Source organism: Zootermopsis nevadensis, unplaced genomic scaffold (assembly GCF_977971745.1).
Source record: "Zootermopsis nevadensis isolate Lab colony 2312 unplaced genomic scaffold, Znev_1.0 Znev_ptg000006l, whole genome shotgun sequence".
Taxonomy (NCBI): domain Eukaryota; kingdom Metazoa; phylum Arthropoda; class Insecta; order Blattodea; family Termopsidae; genus Zootermopsis; species Zootermopsis nevadensis.
The window spans coordinates 5,850,580-5,869,474 of record NW_028259138.1 but is presented as its reverse complement, the minus strand read 5'-3'; the positions used below and the strand labels follow the sequence as shown (position 1 = coordinate 5,869,474).

Below are 18,895 nucleotides of genomic sequence, written 5' to 3'. Positions count from 1 at the left end.
TGCAACACTGATTTGACGGATGAGGTTCCTGTTCGGGGTAGGCCGTATCAGTGTGCTCCGCCAAAATTAAAATTTTTACGAGAAACTGTTCAGGATTTATTAGATAAAGGGGTGGTGAAGAAAAGTCAGTCTCAATATGCTAGTCCCGCTTTCTTGGTTCCAAAACCAAATGGATCTCACCGAATGGTGATTGATTACAGGCTGTTGAACAAAAAGGTTGTTTTTGATGCCTTCCCTATGCCATCTGTTGAGCATGCTTTTGATACCTTTTCCAATGCTAAAGTTTTCTCGGTGTTAGACTTAAATTCTGCTTACTACCAAATTCCATTGTCTTCTAAAAGCAGGAAGGCTACTGCCTTTTGTACTCCTTTTGGTTTATTTGAGTTCACTAAATTGCCCATGGGAATTAGTGTTGGGTGTCAAACCTTATGTCGTGTGGTAGATTCATTGTTTGGCGACATTAAACTGAAATTCATATATAACTTCATGGATGATCTGGTAGTTTATTCTCAAAATCTCGACGAACATCTTGAACACTTAAAGGAAGTGTTTCGACGCTTGGAAAAAGCAGGTTTTACCTTGAATCGCAACAAGGTTCATTTAGCCCAGTCCGAGATTAAGTTCTTGGGACATACTCTGTCGGCTCAAGGAGTGAAGGTTTTGCCCGAACGAGTGGAAACAATTCAAAAATTTCCAACGCCTAAAAATCTAAAGGCGGTCCGCCGTTTCCTCGGAATGGCAGGATTCTATGCACGATTTGTGCAGAATTTATCGTTAGTAGCGGAGCCCCTTCATGCCTTGAAGCGTAAGAACGCTAAATTTGTCTGGGGTGAGAGCCAGCAAACTGCCTTCGATCAGCTGAAAGCAGCATTATCGACACCTCCTGTGTTGCAGGTTCCTGATTTTTCTAAAGAGTTCGTTCTTGTAAGCGACTCAAGTGATGTCGCTATTTCGGCTGTTTTACATCAGCGACGTGATGGTGATCTAGCTCCCATAGCGTATGCTAGTCGCTTGTTGTCCCCTGCGGAAAGGAAGTATTCCATCTACGAGAAGGAATGTCTTGCCGTAGTGTTTGGGTGTGAGAAGTATCGTGCATATTTAGAGCACAAGGAATTCACTCTACACACCGATAATCAGGCTTTGTCTTGGCTCTTGAGACATGTAAAAGAATTAGGTCGAATTGGCCGATGGGTATTGCGGTTGACCCCTTTTAAATTCAAAGTTTGTCATATCCCTGGAAAAAACAACGTGGTGGCAGATTGTCTGACTAGGCAATATGAAGAAGTACCAACGGATGATACATTTGCTGGTTTGATACTGCAACATCTTCCTGCAGCTTTTCAGTCTATTCGTGAGCATCAACTACAAGATCCATTTTGTGTAGAGATGCGTCAAAATATTGCTGCGTCAGATCCAAGTGTACGACATTACAGGCTACACAATGATACCTTGGTCTATGGCCCTTCAAAAGTAAAGGGGAGGCGGTTGGTAGTTCCCGAATCCTTGAAACCTATGATCTTCAACTATTTCCATGACTCTACCTTGGGTGCTCATTTGGGAATGACGAAGACCCTTCGTCGGATTTCAAATGTGTTCTTTTGGAAAGGCATGAGGGCAGATGTCCTCGATTACGTGAGGAAGTGCCAAGCTTGCCAACGAGCAAAACCTGCTCGAAATACTCAAGTAGGATTACATCAGAGTCAAGTAGTTACAAAACCAATGGAAAGAGTATTCATCGATTTTGTAGGACCCATCGTTCGTACCCGTAAGGGAAATGTTGCCATGTTAGTCGTATTAGATGGTTTCACCAAATTTGTGTCTTTGTATCCCGTGAGGAAGATAACATCTGAAGCTGTTGTTAGCTGTTTGATGAAGAAGTTCTTTCCTTGCTATGGGATTCCACAGTGTATTGTTTCAGACAATGCAACTGTCTTTAAATCCAGAGCTTTCTATAACATGTGTTTCTCTTGGGGGATTCAACATGTAACGACGTCACCGTATTATCCTCAAGCCAACCAGGTGGAAAGGTTTAACAGAAACTTAAAGGCTGCGTTGAAAATTTACCATCACTCTCAACACACACGCTGGGATGAGAATCTCCCATCCTTGTCCATGGCATTCAACTCTGCCTGGCACGAGTCAACCGGAGCTACCCCAGCGAAGTTGTTTCTTGGACGTGAATTAAACCATCCCCTCGGGTTGAAGTGGGAATTGTTTGACTTCGATATGCAAAAAGACTCTGTTGAGATGAAGGATTTTTGGGCTGATGCCCTGAGCAACCTTTGTAAGGCTAGGGAGAAAGTAGCCAATAGGTATAATCAGTCTAGAAGGCAGGCTGAATTCAGGGAGGGAGATCTGGTATTGGTGAGGCTTCACCCCACCAGCTCTAAGTTGTTGAAACGCTCCGCGAAGCTTGAGAACATTTGGTCTGTTCCGCTTGTGGTAGCAAAATTCTTAACTGCTGTGACGGTACAACTAGCGAATCCTGATACTGGAGTCTTTGTGAGAAAGGCCTATGTTTCACAGTTGAAAAAGTTCTTTCCTGGTGATTGATGGAAAGAAATCGTGGATGTAACCATGGATTGTTCTTATGAATTATTTTGTATGTATGTATTATTAATAGTATATTTTTTTGTGTATTCAGTATGTATCAGGTCAACCCACATTTTGTAAGGATGGATGTAATTTCATATGAGTGATGATGGTAATGTATGTAAATTGCTGTAAAGCTTTTCCTAGTTCCAGGAGCTAAGAGACATTCCTGTGTTCCCTTTTTCTTTCCCTCTGACTGGATTGGTGATCATAAAATGCAAGACTGGATACTGTGATGGTGTGGAGAACACCGCCCCGGAGAACATTCAAGTAACATCTGCGAACACTTCGGCCTCAAATGGAAGAAGGAGTTTGTCGGTGAGAGAGCCGCTCCTGCTGGTCGGGAGATGGACCTTCTACTGATAAGGCTCTGGAATAATTCTACCTTGTGCATGTCCTAGGGTGCGCAAATCCGTTGGCCGGTAGTGCTTGTGAAACTGGGGCTACTTGTGGCCATGGTGGACTTACTTAATTAACATTGTCCTTCTGATGAAAGGAAGGTGATTAATAATTGAAGTTATTAATTTGCACAACGTTAGTAAGATTGGTTAAAATGACCCTTACAAATACTTTCAATAAGGTGAAAATACAAGGTAGGGTATCTGACAGCTTTGAAACAGTGTCGGGCATACGACGGGGCGACCCTCTGTCTACACAGCTATTTAACATTTGTCTAGAAAAGGTCATTAGAGCAATCAAAACAAACCCTGGAGGACACATCTTTAATAGAACCAGTCAGATACTCGCATACGCAGATGATTTGGTGGCGCTGGGAAGAAGCATGAAGTACCTCACAGAACCCGTGGAAGAGATAATTACTGCAGCCAAGAAAGTAGGCCTAGAGATTAACAACACCAAAAGCCAGTACATGCTGAACAAGACGAGCGGAGCCAATGAGCCTGGGGTTGTAGAGATTGCTGGGAGGGAATTTGAAAGGGTGGAGTCCTTCAAATATATAGGCTCCTTAAACACAAGCTGTAATGACATCCTCACAGAAATAAAAGCAATAAGTGCTACTATGCTCTAGGCCAAGTTCTCAGGAAAACCTTAAAGTGAGGTTGTACACTACTATACTACGACCTATAGCATTGTATGGATCTGAATGCTGCACTTTGACATCTCTAGCTGAAAGAATGCTTATGTCCTGGGAAAGGAAAATTTTAAGGCAGATTTTTGGTCCAATATGTGACAATGGCCTATGGAGAATTAGAATGAATATTGAGCTGGAGAAGCTATTCAAAAGCTCAGATATTGTAGCTATAATAAAGGCAAGGAGGATAGAATAGCTTGGACATATACTCCGAATGAGTGATGATAGAGGATGTAAGATGATCGTCAATAGTAAACCACCTGGCAAATTTAAGAAAGGAAGACCAAAACTCTGGTGGATCGAAGACGTGGACAGATGGGTGTAAGAAGCTGGAGAACAAAAGCTCAGAATAGGGAAGACTGGGCATCGATCACAAGAGAATCCAAGGCTACACTGAAAGGGCCGTAGTGCTACAGAAGAAGAAGAAGAACGTAGCAGGGACCTCTGAAATGTTTACCAGGCTGTATGGTGTTACAATCCAGAAGACAGCGATCATATGTTAACACTGTTCATCAAATAACCCATTCATATTTAATGGAACATTGTTTAAGAAGACATGGACAATCGACGTGTCCAACCTCAGACCGACGGAACAGGAGAACTGTTACTGAAATTCTTTGTAGTGTACGAACTGCAACGGGATCACCTTTCAGCAACGGATGTGGAATGTCTTTTTAATAACCTTCCACCCGGGTGAGTAATCAGTGCTGTAGTTCTAAGACGTTGAAATTTAATTTTTTCAAATTACTCCCTTCACTGTATTCATATTCATGTCCGACCTCAGATGGACGAAACAGGAGAGCAGTTATTGGAATGCTTTCTAGTTTACGAACTGCAGCAGAATGGCCTTTCAACAACGGATGTTCGATCTCTTTTTACTAACCAATCAGGCAGGAGGACAGAGATAGGAATGAGGGTATTGTAAATCATATAGAATCAATTGCAGACAGATTATCCAGAGAAATGGCGAGTCTTAGAGAAGGTACCCGACATGAAATAAAACTTGTAAACGAGAAAGTTGAGCAACTGTTTGCCAGAGTGAATGAGCAATGCGAGAGAGCATGGCGGAAACCAGGCGAATTAATGAACAAACGAACAAAGAAATAGTCGAGCATAGGCGAGATGTAGACAGTGAGTTAGAAACTTTTCGGCAGGATTTGCAAAATTTTAGAAAGTAGATGGAAATTATCCCCGTCACTGCAAGTGAGGATGAGGCTAAATTACGTAGACTGCGAGATCGTGTGGATGCTGCGTAGGATAGTCAATCCCAGATAGAGGAAGTAATATTCCCTGAGAAAAGTTCCATGCCTACATGAGCAGAAATCCCGTATTACGTCACAGTCTTAGTTGGGTTGTTGTTGTGAGCAGACGTGTTTGGGAAAGAGCTGTGAATAATGGGTTGCTACCTGGAAGACTACCGAGCCCGCGTGGGTACCTGGGCAGGGAGGACTTCATGGCGTTCTGTACGAGGAGGAGACAGATTTGGACATGGAAGCTGCTTAGGGAACACGATTCTGTGTGCAGCGGCTTTAGCTGTACTCTTGATAATCAGCGGTGTGGAGCAGAATCCTGGACCTGGTTCTGAGAACATTTTGCAAGTCTTGTGTAGTGTGTGCGACAGAAACCTAAAATCTGGAACACAATGCGACACGTGTGGACGGTGGTTTCACAACAGTTGTGGAAACGTAAAAGCTCATATGGTGGAGAGCGGGAGGTGGTGCTGTGATCGGTGTAGATGGGACAGGCTTCGTCAACTAGAGGAGAAACTGGAAAACGCTCTACATCAAATTGAAGATCTAAAACGGCAGAATAAGAGACTGGAGGAGCAGTTGCGAGGGGCGGCAGCGGGATGTGAAGTTAGCGGGCGGGATACGGCGCAGAAACTTCAGGGTGGTGCAGAGTGCCTAGTGTTGGGTGACTCTATAATACGAGACGTGGGTACTGATCATGGAAATATCAAGGTGGAGTGCTTTCCAGGAATCAGAACTGAACAGCTACAAAGAGTTATGGAAAACAGGAATTTTGGAAACCCAGACACGGTCATAATTCACGTAGGTACGAATGATTTAAGAAGAACAGCAAATCTAGACTATGTGATGGGCGATGTGTACGCTCTTGTGCAGAAGGCAAGAACTAAATTTCCCATATCAAAATTAGTCCTGAGTGGTGTGCTTAGGCGTAGAGACGTTTCATGGCGTCGTATCGGAGCATTAAACGACAGATACGACTGGGTAGCAAGGACCACTGGAGTTACTTTTGTAGACCCGAACAGTTGGATTGATGATAGGGACTTCGGCAGGGACAGATTACACATCAACCGAGGAGGAGCGAAAAGACTGGGCAAACTATATCATAGAGTTTGTGGATTCGACGGCGGAGGTCAGAAGTTGAACGAGTGATGGTTGCTGAATACTACAAGTGAGGGGGCATCTAACATAACGCGGAAGATCATCAAGGAAAATCCGACGCTGGTCTGGGAGAAGAAAGGGAGGAAGGAAGCGAGGGCAATTCAAGCTAGGGACGATACAGAAGGCGGGATAAGTGATGATGGGGTAGCCAAGAGAGGAGTAGAGCAGTTGGAGGGAAATTCGCTGGTTTTGCTGCAGGTAAATTGCAGGAGTATCCTCAATAAGTCTTTGGATTTTTGGAATTTAGTTGATACATACAATCCCGATGTTGTAATAGGCACGGAATCATGGCTTAGAGAGGAAATTAGTGATGCCGAAGTATTTAGGGACGATTACACAACCTTCAGGAGAGATAGAAATGCACGAGGTGGCGGAGTGTTCATTTGTGTAAAAAATTACATAGCTTGCGCGGAACTATGGGTGGACGAGGATTTTGAGATGTTAGCAGTTGAAGCGAAAGGTAGGGACCCTAAATTCACATGGGATATTATAGGCATCTACAGGGCTCCGAACGAGGACATGCGAGTTATGGAAAGATTGGCAGCCCGAACCAATTATTTAGGAAATTCTACGAAGCGTAGCATCATTGGAGGTGACTTAAATTTGCCGTATGCAGATTGGGATGGAAACGTGCAATGTACTAGTGGAAATCAGGCATTTATAAATAGACTGGTATGGGAAAATGGGTACACGCAGGTAGTAGAGAGGCCAACCCGAGGGGATGCATTGCTGGATGTTTACCTGGTCCGGCCTGAAAGTTCCTTCACCTCTTGCAGCATAGTACAGGGGATCAGTGACCACTGTGGGGTATTATTAGAAGTGGAATGGGAAGAAAATAGCTGTGAACCTCAGGTAGAAAGAAGTGTCCCGGTGTACAGCAAAACAAATGTTTTAGGTTTACAAACCTTTCTTCGGGAAAAGTTTAAATTGTGGGCTGGAAATGGTAGTAGCGTGGAAGAGATATGGGATAATTTCAAGAATATAATATTCCAGAGTATCCAACGTTTTGTGCCACATAAAATACTGAGAAAAAATTCGGACCCTGAATACTACAATAAGGAGGTGAAACGGTTAAAGTCAAGGGTGAGAAAAGCATATAACAGCAGAAAATTAGGACAACAGCACCAAGAGGAACTGAAACGTCTATCAAAGCAGTTGCTATTAGCTAAACAAAATGCGCAGGAAACATTTTTACGGACAATATTAAGAAATGAAGGTAAATGCTGGACTGATTTCTACAAGTACGTGAAACGACGTAAAGGAAACAGGGAAAATATTCCGGCGATCAAGGATGGTAATGGACGGCTCATTACTGACTCGATAGAAAAGGCCAACTCCCTTAATTTCTATTATTCTTCGGTATTTAGCTGCGAGCGTAGCATCCCGCAGATACAATGCGCTAACTCAGGCGAACCCTTCACCATTAGTACTAAAATCATTAGAAAAAGGCTAGCAGGGATGGGAAAAAGCAAATCAGTAGGGCCTGACAGGGTTTCTGGGGAAATTCTAAAACTGGGTGGGGAAGCCATGATTCCATACCTGGCGCGATTATTGGACGTAACAATTAATAATGCCACTATACCAAGGGACTGGAAAAAAGCCATAGTGGTTCCTATTTACAAAGGAGGTGATCGATCATTGGTCACAAATTACAGACCGGTCAGTTTAACATCGGTGGTCTGCAAACAAATGGAACACGTTATAGCATCGTACCTGAGGAAAAACTGGGAGGAAAAGAATTGGTTATTCGAGGGTCAACATGGGTTCAGGCCGGGATATTCATGCGAAAGTCAAGTAATCACGGTTTGTCAGGACATTGCAGACACACTGGATAACAGAGGAAGGTTAGACGCGATTATAATCGATTTTTCGAAGGCCTTCGATTTAGTTCCTCACGATCGGCTGCTTATGAAAATCGCGGCATCGGGCGTGGACTCGAGGATAGTCGTGTGGATAAGGGAATTCCTTTTAGGCCTAACGCAGAGAGTTAGAGTAGGAGGGCAATTATCAGAGGAAGTCAGAGTAACGTCAGGAGTACCGCAAGGGAGTGTATTGGGTCCACTTCTATTCCTCGCGTACGTAAATGATATTTGGAGGAACATTGAATCGACTATTAGACTTTTTGCAGACGACTGTATAATATATAGGAAAATTATAAATAGTAAAGATATAGAAAAGATGCAGATGGATCTAAACAGTCTGGAGGAGTGGGCGGTTGAAAATGATATGAAAATTAACCCAAGTAAAAGTAAGGCAGTTAGTTTCACGAGAAGTCGGGTGAAGGAACCACTAAACTATTCGTTACGGGACCAAATAATTCCGGAAGTGAGCAGTTGTAAATACTTGGGAATACTCTTAAGCAGCGATTTAAGCTGGGCTGATCAAGTAAATTATACGATGAAAAAAGCCTGGAAGGCACTTCATTTTACAATGCGTGTTCTCAAAAAGGGGAATAGTAACACTAAAAGTCTAGCCTACACATCACTAGTGCGTCCGATTCTGGAATATGGGGCGGCGTGCTGGGATCCTTACAGGGAGGGGCAGATAAATGCGTTAGAACGGGTGCAAAAGAAAGCATGTAAATTTGCATATCACAGGAGCGATTCGAACTGGGAAACCCTGGCACAGCGTAGAAAGATAGCACGAATATGTGCTCTCTTCAAGCCGTACACAGGAGATCGGGCATGGAAAGCTATAGGTGACAGATTGCAAAGGCCATACTACCTGAGCAGAGTCGATCATATTCGGAAAGTTAGGAGCAGAAAACAAAGAACAGATATCGGAAAATATTCCTTTGTAAATAGGACCATCCAACTCTGGAACCAGCTACCTGCTGAGGTTTTAGGGACTCTCTCCTGTAAACCAAGTACGTTTAGGAAGAAGGTTAGGAAAGTGATAAATGAGGTGAAGTAAAGGGACTACATGGGTGGGTGCAGTGAAGGGGGGTAAATTGGGGTGAGGATGGGAAGGCTTCATAAGTGTAGTGTAGTGAAGAGAAGGTCCTGATGAAACGTGTGATTCATTACTGTTACTGACTTATGTCTAGTTGGTATTAATTTTTAAGTTATGTACTTTAGATTATACGGTTTTGTAATATTATGAGTTGTTTTATTTTGAGTGTGGTGTGTTGTTTTGTTGTCTTATTGTTCTTGTTGTGCCTTATGTTTTTTGTGACTCATTGTTTTTGTTGTGTCATGTCTTTTTGTCTTACTGTATTGTTGTGTCTCATTGCTTTGTTGTGTCTTATTGTTCTTGTTGTGCCTTATGTTTTTTGTGTCTCATTGTTTTGTTGTCTTATTGTTTTTGTTGTGTCTTATGTCTTTTTGTCTTACTGTTTTGTTGTGTCTCATTGTTCTGTTGTTTCTTATTGTTATTCTTTTTGTTGTCTTATGTTTTTGGTGTTATTGTTTTGTTCTGTTTCATTGTTCTGTTGTTATTGTTTTTGTTGTCTTATTCTTTTGTTCTGTCTCATTGTTCTGTTGTTTCTTATTGTTTTTGTTGTCTTATGTTTTGTTGTGTCTTATTGTAGGACCACTGCCACCGGGTAAAAACCCATTTGCAGTCAAATAAATAATAATAATAATAACATACGACAGAGATCGACAAGACTGCAACCGAGCCGGGCAACTCCAACAGTAGAAAGGAGTGGGACGGTTACAAAAGGCAACAAGTTAGACTGCGGGAATTACCGAGGGACCTCACTCCTCAACGTCACCTATAAAATATTTGCAGCAGTATTATCGAAGTGCCTGGAGCTTTAAGTTGAAGATTGTTTACGAGACTACCAGTGTGGTTTTAGGAGAAACCCATCAACAATTGACCAGATTCATCGCCTTACAACTACACTGGAGAAGACATGCGAACGAAACATCAAAGTACATCAACTATATATTGACTTCAAACAGGCCTACGATAGAATAGATAGAAATCAGCTAATAATAGAAATAATGAGAGAATTCGGATTTCCCGCAACGTTAGTAAGATTGGTGAAAATGACCCTGACAAATACTTTCAATAAGGTGAAAATACAAGGTAGGGTATCTGACAGCTTTGAAACAGCGGCGGGCATACGACGGGGCGACCCTCTGTCTACACAGCTATTTAACATTTGTCTAGAAAAGGTCATTAGAGCAATCAAAACAAACCCTGGAGGACACATCTTTAATAGAACCAGTCAGATACTCGCATACGCAGATGATTTGGTGGCGCTGGGAAGAAGCATGAAGTACCTCACAGAACCCGTGGAAGAGATAATTACTGCAGCCAAGAAAGTAGGCCTAGAGATTAACAACACCAAAAGCCAGTACATGCTGAACAAGACGAGCGGAGCAAATGAGCCTGGAGTTGTAGAGATTGCTGGGAGGGAATTTGAAAGGGTGGAGTCCTTCAAATATATAGGCTCCTTAAACACAAGCTGTAATGACATCCTCACAGAAATAAAAGCAATAAGTGCTACTATGCTCTAGGCCAAGTTCTCAGGAAAAGGTATATCCACCAAAACCTTAAAGTGAGGTTGTACACTACTATACTACGACCTATAGCATTGTATGGATCTGAATGCTGCACTTTGACATCTCTAGCTGAAAGAATGCTTATGTCCTGGGAAAGGAAAATTTTAAGGCAGATTTTTGGTCCAATATGTGACAATGGCCTATGGAGAATTAGAATGAATATTGAGCTGGAGAAGCTATTCAAAAGCTCAGATATTGTAGCTATAATAAAGGCAAGGAGGATAGAATAGCTTGGACATATACTCCGAATGAGTGATGATAGAGGATGTAAGATGATCGTCAATAGTAAACCTCCTGGCAAATTTAAGAAAGGAAGACCAAAACTCTGGTGGATCGAAGACGTGGACAGATGGGTGTAAGAAGCTGGAGAACAAAAGCTCAGAATAGGGAAGACTGGGCATCGATCACAAGAGAATCCAAGGCTACACTGAAAGGGCCGTAGTGCTACAGAAGAAGAAGAATGTAGCAGGGACCTCTGAAATGTTTACCAGGCTGTATGGTGTTACAATCCAGAAGACAGCGATCATATGTTAACACTGTTCATCAACATTTATATTGATATTTTAATTCATATTTAATGGAACATTGTTTAAGAAGACATGGACAATCGACGTGTCCAACCTCAGACCGATGGAACAGGTGAACTGTTACTGAAATTCTTTGTAGTGTACGAACTGCAACGGGATCACCTTTCAGCAACGGATGTGGAATGTCTTTTTAATAACCTTCCACCCGGGTGAGTAATCAGTGCTGTAGTTCTAAGACGTTGAAATTTAATTTTTTCAAATTACTCCCTTCACTGTATTCATATTCATGTCCGACCTCAGATGGACGAAACAGGAGAGCAGTTATTGGAATGGTTTCTAGTTTACGAACTGCAGCAGAATGGCCTTTCAACAACGGATGTTCAATCTCTTTTTACTAACCAATCAGGCAAGAAAGAATGCTTATGTCCTGGGAAAGGAAAAATTTTAAGGCAGATTTTTGGTCCAATATGTGACAATGGCCTATGGAGAATTAGAAGGAATATTGAGCTAGAGAAGCTATTCAATAGCTCAGATATTGTAGCTGTAATAAAGGCATGGAGGGTAGAATGGCTTGGACATATACTCCAAATGAGTGATGATAGATAGATAGCTGTACATGCACAAGATGATGCAACTGATCTTGGAAAACACCTGCATTATGATGAACTTGTGAGGCGTCAAATTGACATACCAGATAACCTTCAAACTTACTTTAATAACGCTTCACTCAGGTGAGTAATCAGTGCTAGAACGCTGTGGAAACACATACACTCTTTATGTGAACTGGTGTGGAAGACGGAGACCATGCCTGAAGAATGGCATACAGCAATTATCTGCCCATATGTTTATTTTTCTTATTTGGATTAGGGGCATATGTGACTGTAAATGGCAATAACCCCCACTAGCTGCATATTGCAGTTATTGATTACGCTTCAGTTACCAGACTTTCATTTGTAGCTGGGGCATACATATCTGTGATAATTAATATTTTAATTCCAATATGTACACTATGATATTGTAATACATGGATTTCTTTTAATTATTTTGGTAATGTAAACATTTAATGAAACGACAACCATGAACCAAATTAACGTCTTTCTGATGGAGAGTAAAAATGTGTGTTACATTTTAGGCGTTGTAATATAAATAAAATATTCTGTAGAAGGTTTGGAACAAATTGTTGATTCAATATTTTATGTATTCAGTTGCTACAGATGTCCTACAGAGTGGCCATAAAGTCTGCAAATAGGGATTGATGGAAATGCTGCATTAATGCACCGCATTCATTGTCATTTTGCACAGCGCATTGAACTATGCATTGCTAATCAGGGACAACACATTGAACATATATTGTAATGTAATATCAATAAACCGTTTATTATGTATATTCACCTATGTTTCCAGACTTCATGGCCACTCTGTACTGTTCAGGCAGTATTTATTCAACATTTGCTGCATATTTTTATGCAAGGAATCACTTTGGAGGGCTTGTGCACATATTTTTCACCCTGTGTAATATTTTCCATGAATTTCAGTAGGTCCAGTTCTTTGTTTAATTTAAACATGTTCATTCTCTCTTTCAGGTTGCAGTTTGCCCAGCTGTCAGGGCAACACGTTACATAATGTATAAGATTCTGGCAATTTTATTTTTCTTATTGGGATTCGGGGCATATGTAACCGTAAATGGACAATAACACACACTAGCTGCATATTGCTCAGTAATGGCATGCAGTTGTGTTTATATTTTTGAAGTCTAGTTAGACTGCGGGAATTACCGAGGATCTCACTCCTCAACGTCACCTATAAAATATTTGCAGCAGTATTATCGAAGTGCCTGGAGCTTTAAGTTGAAGATTGTTTACGAGACTACCAGTGTGGTTTTAGGAGAAACCCATCAACAATTGACCAGATTCATCGCATTACAACTACACTGGAGAAGACATGCGAACGAAACATCAAAGTACATCAACTATATATTGACTTCAAACAGGCCTACGATAGAATAGATAGAAATCAGCTAATAATAGAAATAATGACAGAATTCGGATTTCCCGCAACGTTAGTAAGATTGGTGAAAATGACCCTTACAAATACTTTCAATAAGGTGAAAATACAAGGTAGGGTATCTGACAGCTTTGAAACAGCGGCGGGCATACGACGGGGCGACCCTCTGTCTACACAGCTATTTACCATTTGTCTAGAAAAGGTCATTAGAGCAATCAAAACAAACCCTGGAGGACACATCTTTAATAGAACCAGTCAGATACTCGCATACGCAGATGATTTGGTGGCGCTGGGAAGAAGCATGAAGTACCTCACAGAACCAGTGGAAGAGATAATTACTGCAGCCAAGAAAGTAGGCCTAGAGATTAACAACACCAAAAGCCAGTACATGCTGAACAAGACGAGCGGAGCCAATGAGCCTGGGGTTGTAGAGATTGCTGGGAGGGAATTTGAAAGGGTGGAGTCCTTCAAATATATAGGCTCCTTAAACACAAGCTGTAATGACATCCTCACAGAAATAAAAGCAATAAGTGCTACTATGCTCTAGGCCAAGTTCTCAGGAAAAGGTATATCCACCAAAACCTTAAAGTGAGGTTGTACACTACTATACTACGACCTATAGCATTGTATGGATCTGAATGCTGCACTTTGACATCTCTAGCTGAAAGAATGCTTATGTCCTGGGAAAGGAAAATTTTAAGGCAGATTTTTGGTCCAATATGTGACAATGGCCTATGGAGAATTAGAATGAATATTGAGCTGGAGAAGCTATTCAAAAGCTCAGATATTGTAGCTATAATAAAGGCAAGGAGGATAGAATAGCTTGGACATATACTCCGAATGAGTGATGATAGAGGATGTAAGATGATCGTCAATAGTAAACCTCCTGGCAAATTTAAGAAAGGAAGACCAAAACTCTGGTGGATCGAAGACGTGGACAGATGGGTGTAAGAAGCTGGAGAACAAAAGCTCAGAATAGGGAAGACTGGGCATCGATCACAAGAGAATCCAAGGCTACACTGAAAGGGCCGTAGTGCTACAGAAGAAGAAGAAGAACGTAGCAGGGACCTCTGAAATGTTTACCAGGCTGTATGGTGTTACAATCCAGAAGACAGCGATCATATGTTAACACTGTTCATCAAATAACCCATTCATATTTAATGGAACATTGTTTAAGAAGACATGGACAATCGACGTGTCCAACCTCAGACCGACGGAACAGGAGAACTGTTACTGAAATTCTTTGTAGTGTACGAACTGCAACGGGATCACCTTTCAGCAACGGATGTGGAATGTCTTTTTAATAACCTTCCACCCGGGTGAGTAATCAGTGCCGTAGTTCTAAGACGTTGAAATTTAATTTTTTCAAATTACTCCCTTCACTGTATTCATATTCATGTCCGACCTCAGATGGACGAAACAGGAGAGCAGTTATTGGAATGCTTTCTAGTTTACGAACTGCAGCAGAATGGCCTTTCAACAACGGATGTTCGATCTCTTTTTACTAACCAATCAGGCAAGAAAGAATGCTTATGTCCTGGGAAAGGAAAAATTTTAAGGCAGATTTTTGGTCCAATATGTGACAATGGCCTATGGAGAATTAGAAGGAATATTGAGCTAGAGAAGCTATTCAATAGCTCAGATATTGTAGCTGTAATAAAGGCAAGGAGGGTAGAATGGCTTGGACATATACTCCAAATGAGTGATGATAGATAGATAGCTGTACATGCACAAGATGATGCAACTGATCTTGGAAAACACCTGCATTATGATGAACTTGTGAAGTGTCAAATTGACATACCAGATAACCTTCAAACTTACTTTAATGACGCTTCACTCAGGTGAGTAATCAGTGCTAGAACGCTGTGGAAACACATACACTCTTTATGTGAACTGGTGTGGAAGACGGAGACCATGCCTGAAGAATGGCATACAGCAATTATCTGCCCATATATTTATTTTTCTTATTTGGATTAGGGGCATATGTGACTGTAAATGGCAATAACCCCCACTAGCTGCATATTGCAGTTATTGATTACGCTTCAGTTACCAGACTTTCATTTGTAGCTGGGGCATACATATCTGTGATAATTAATATTTTAATTCCAATATGTACACTATGATATTGTAATACATGGATTTCTTTTAATTATTTTGGTAATGTAAACATTTAATGAAACGACAACCATGAACCAAATTAACGTCTTTCTGATGGAGAGTAAAAATGTGTGTTACATTTTAGGCGTTGTAATATAAATAAAATATTCTGTAGAAGGTTTGGAACAAATTGTTGATTCAATATTTTATGTATTCAGTTGCTACAGATGTCCTACAGAGTGGCCATAAAGTCTGCAAATAGGGATTGATGGAAATGCTGCATTAATGCACCGCATTCATTGTCATTTTGCACAGCGCATTGAACTATGCATTGCTAATCAGGGACAACACATTGAACATATATTGTAATGTAATATCAATAAACCGTTTATTATGTATATTCACCTATGTTTCCAGACTTCATGGCCACTCTGTACTGTTCAGGCAGTATTTATTCAACATTTGCTGCATATTTTTATGCAAGGAATCACTTTGGAGGGCTTGTGCACATATTTTTCACCCTGTGTAATATTTTCCATGAATTTCAGTAGGTCCAGTTCTTTGTTTAATTTAAACATGTTCATTCCCTCTTTCAGGTTGCAGTTTGCCCAGTTGTCAGGGCAACACATTACATAATGTATAAGATTCTGGCAATTTTATTTTTCTTATTGGGATTCGGGGCATATGTAACCGTAAATGGACAATAACACACACTAGCTGCATATTGCTCAGTAATGGCATGCAGTTGTGTTTATATTTTTGAAGTCTAGTTAGACTGCGGGAATTACCGAGGGATCTCACTCCTCAACGTCACCTATAAAATATTTGCAGCAGTATTATCGAAGTGCCTGGAGCTTTAAGTTGAAGATTGTTTACGAGACTACCAGTGTGGTTTTAGGAGAAACCCATCAACAATTGACCAGATTCATCGCCTTACAACTACACTGGAGAAGACATGCGAACGAAACATCGAAGTACATCAACTACATATTGACTTCAAACAGGCCTACGATAGAATAGATAGAAATCAGCTAATAATAGAAATAATGACAGAATTCGGATTTCCCGCAACGTTAGTAAGATTGGTGAAAATGGCCCTGACAAATACTTTCAATAAGATGAAAATACAAGGTAGGGTATCTGACAGCTTTGAAACAGTGTCGGGCATACGACGGGGCGACCCTCTGTCTACACAGCTATTTAACATTTGTCTAGAAAAGGTCATTAGAGCAATCAAAACAAACCCTGGAGGACACATCTTTAATAGAACCAGTCAGATACTCGCATACGCAGATGATTTGGTGGCGCTGGGAAGAAGCATGAAGTACCTCACAGAACCAGTGGAAGAGATAATTACTGCAGCCAAGAAAGTAGGCCTAGAGATTAACAACACCAAAAGCCAGTACATGCTGAACATGACGAGCGGAGCAAATGAGCCTGGGGTTGTAGAGATTGCTGGGAGGGAATTTGAAAGGGTGGAGTCCTTCAAATATATAGGCTCCTTAAACACAAGCTGTAATGACATCCTCACAGAAATAAAAGCAATAAGTGCTACTATGCTCTAGGCCAAGTTCTCAGGAAAAGGTATATCCACCAAAACCTTAAAGTGAGGTTGCACACTACTATACTACGACCTATACCATTGTATGGATCTGAATGCTGCACTTTGACATCTCTAGCTGAAAGAATGCTTATGTCCTGGGAAAGGAAAATTTTAAGGCAGATTTTTGGTCCAATATGTGACAATGGCCTATGGAGAATTAGAATGAATATTGAGCTGGAGAAGCTATTCAAAAGCTCAGATATTGTAGCTATAATAAAGGCAAGGAGGATAGAATAGCTTGGACATATACTCCGAATGAGTGATGATAGAGGATGTAAGATGATCGTCAATAGTAAACCTCCTGGCAAATTTAAGAAAGGAAGACCAAAACTCTGGTGGATCGAAGACGTGGACAGATGGGTGTAAGAAGCTGGAGAACAAAAGCTCAGAATAGGGAAGACTGGGCATCGATCACAAGAGAATCCAAGGCTACACTGAAAGGGTCGTAGTGCTACAGAAGAAGAAGAAGAACGTAGCAGGGACCTCTGAAATGTTTACCAGGCTGTATGGTGTTACAATCCAGAAGACAGCGATCATATGTTAACACTGTTCATCAAATAACCCATTCATATTTAATGGAACATTGTTTAAGAAGACATGGACAATCGACGTGTCCAACCTCAGACCGACGGAACAGGAGAACTGTTACTGAAATTCTTTGTAGTGTACGAACTGCAACGGGATCACCTTTCAGCAACGGATGTGGAATGTCTTTTTAATAACCTTCCACCCGGGTGAGTAATCAGTGCTGTAGTTCTAAGACGTTGAAATTTAATTTTTTCAAATTACTCCCTTCACTGTATTCATATTCATGTCCGACCTCAGATGGACGAAACAGGAGAGCAGTTATTGGAATGAATTGAATAAAAATTTACTTGGATATTATCCATCGTCTAGTAATGAAACGTAAAAAACGTAAAACGACGTTTCGGAGATGAGGCTCTATCTCCGTCTTCAGGTTCCTACTCAGTTGGGCCCACTAGATAGAGCTAATCCCTATCTCCGGACAAATTAAAAAGTGAAAGTCCCAGAATAAAAAGGCATAACCACACCACCCATCTGAGGGACGTAAAAGAATAAATAGTAAACACGATAAAGCTAAAAGACAGTTTTAGATTTGATTTATTGGAATGGTTTCTAGTTTACGAACTGCAGCAGAATGGCCTTTCAACAACGGATGTTCGATCTCTTTTTACTAACCAATCAGGCAGGAGGACAGAGATAGGAAAGAGGGTATTGTAAATCATATAGAATCAATTGCAGACAGATTATCCAGAGAAATGACGAGTCTTAGAGAAGGTACCCGACATGAAATAAAACTTGTAAACTAGAAAGTTGAGCAAATGTTTGCCAGAGTGAATGAGCAATGCGAGAGAGCATGGCGGAAACCAGGCGAATTAATGAACAAACAAACAAAGAAATAGTCGAGCATAGGCGAGATGTAGACAGTGAGTTAGAAACTTTTCGGCAGGATTTGCAAAATTTTAGAAAGGAGATGGAAATTATCCCCGTCACTGCAAGTGAGGATGAGGCTAAATTACGTAGACTGCGAGATCGTGTGGATGCTGCGGAGGATAGTCAATCCCAGATAGAGGAAGTAATATTCCCTGAGAAAAGTTCCATGCCTACATGAGCAGAAATCCCGAATTACATCACATACGACAGAGATCGACAAGACTGCAACCGAGCCGGGCAACTCCAACAGTAGAAAGCAGTGGGACGGTTACAAAGGCAACAAGTTAGACTGCGGGAATTACCGAAGGACCTCACTCCTCAACGTCACCTATAAAATATTTGCAGCAGTATTATCAAAGTGCCTGGAGCTTTAAGTTGAAGATTGTTTACGAGACTACCAGTGTGGTTTTAGGAGAAACCCATCAACAATTGACCAGATTCATCGCCTTACAACTACACTGGAGAAGACATGCGAACGAAACATCAAAGTACATCAACTATATATTGACTTCAAACAGGCCTACAATAGAATAGATAGAAATCAGCTAATAATAGAAATAATGAGAGAATTCGGATTTCCCGCAACGTTAGTAAGATTGGTGAAAATG

The 18,895-nt window shown here is 41.1% G+C and overlaps 2 protein-coding genes across 5 annotated transcripts in view; one reads left to right on the top strand and one right to left on the bottom strand.

Annotated features, from left to right (window-relative positions):
* Positions 1-18,895, bottom strand: part of LOC110835244 (uncharacterized) — a 102,388-nt gene that overhangs the window by 59,714 nt on the left and 23,779 nt on the right. The window lies entirely within an intron of this gene.
* Positions 5,036-6,082, top strand: LOC147874720 (uncharacterized). The gene has a single exon (XM_087343607.1). It carries the CDS (start codon positions 5,077-5,079, stop codon positions 6,079-6,081), a length of 1,005 nt encoding a protein of 334 aa, XP_087199733.1. The 5' UTR covers positions 5,036-5,076; the 3' UTR covers position 6,082.

Coding starts and splice junctions, on each gene's coding strand:
- LOC147874720 (XM_087343607.1), top strand. CDS start 5,077: ATGGGTTGCTACCTGGAAGACTACCGAGCCCGCGTGGGTACCTGGGCA.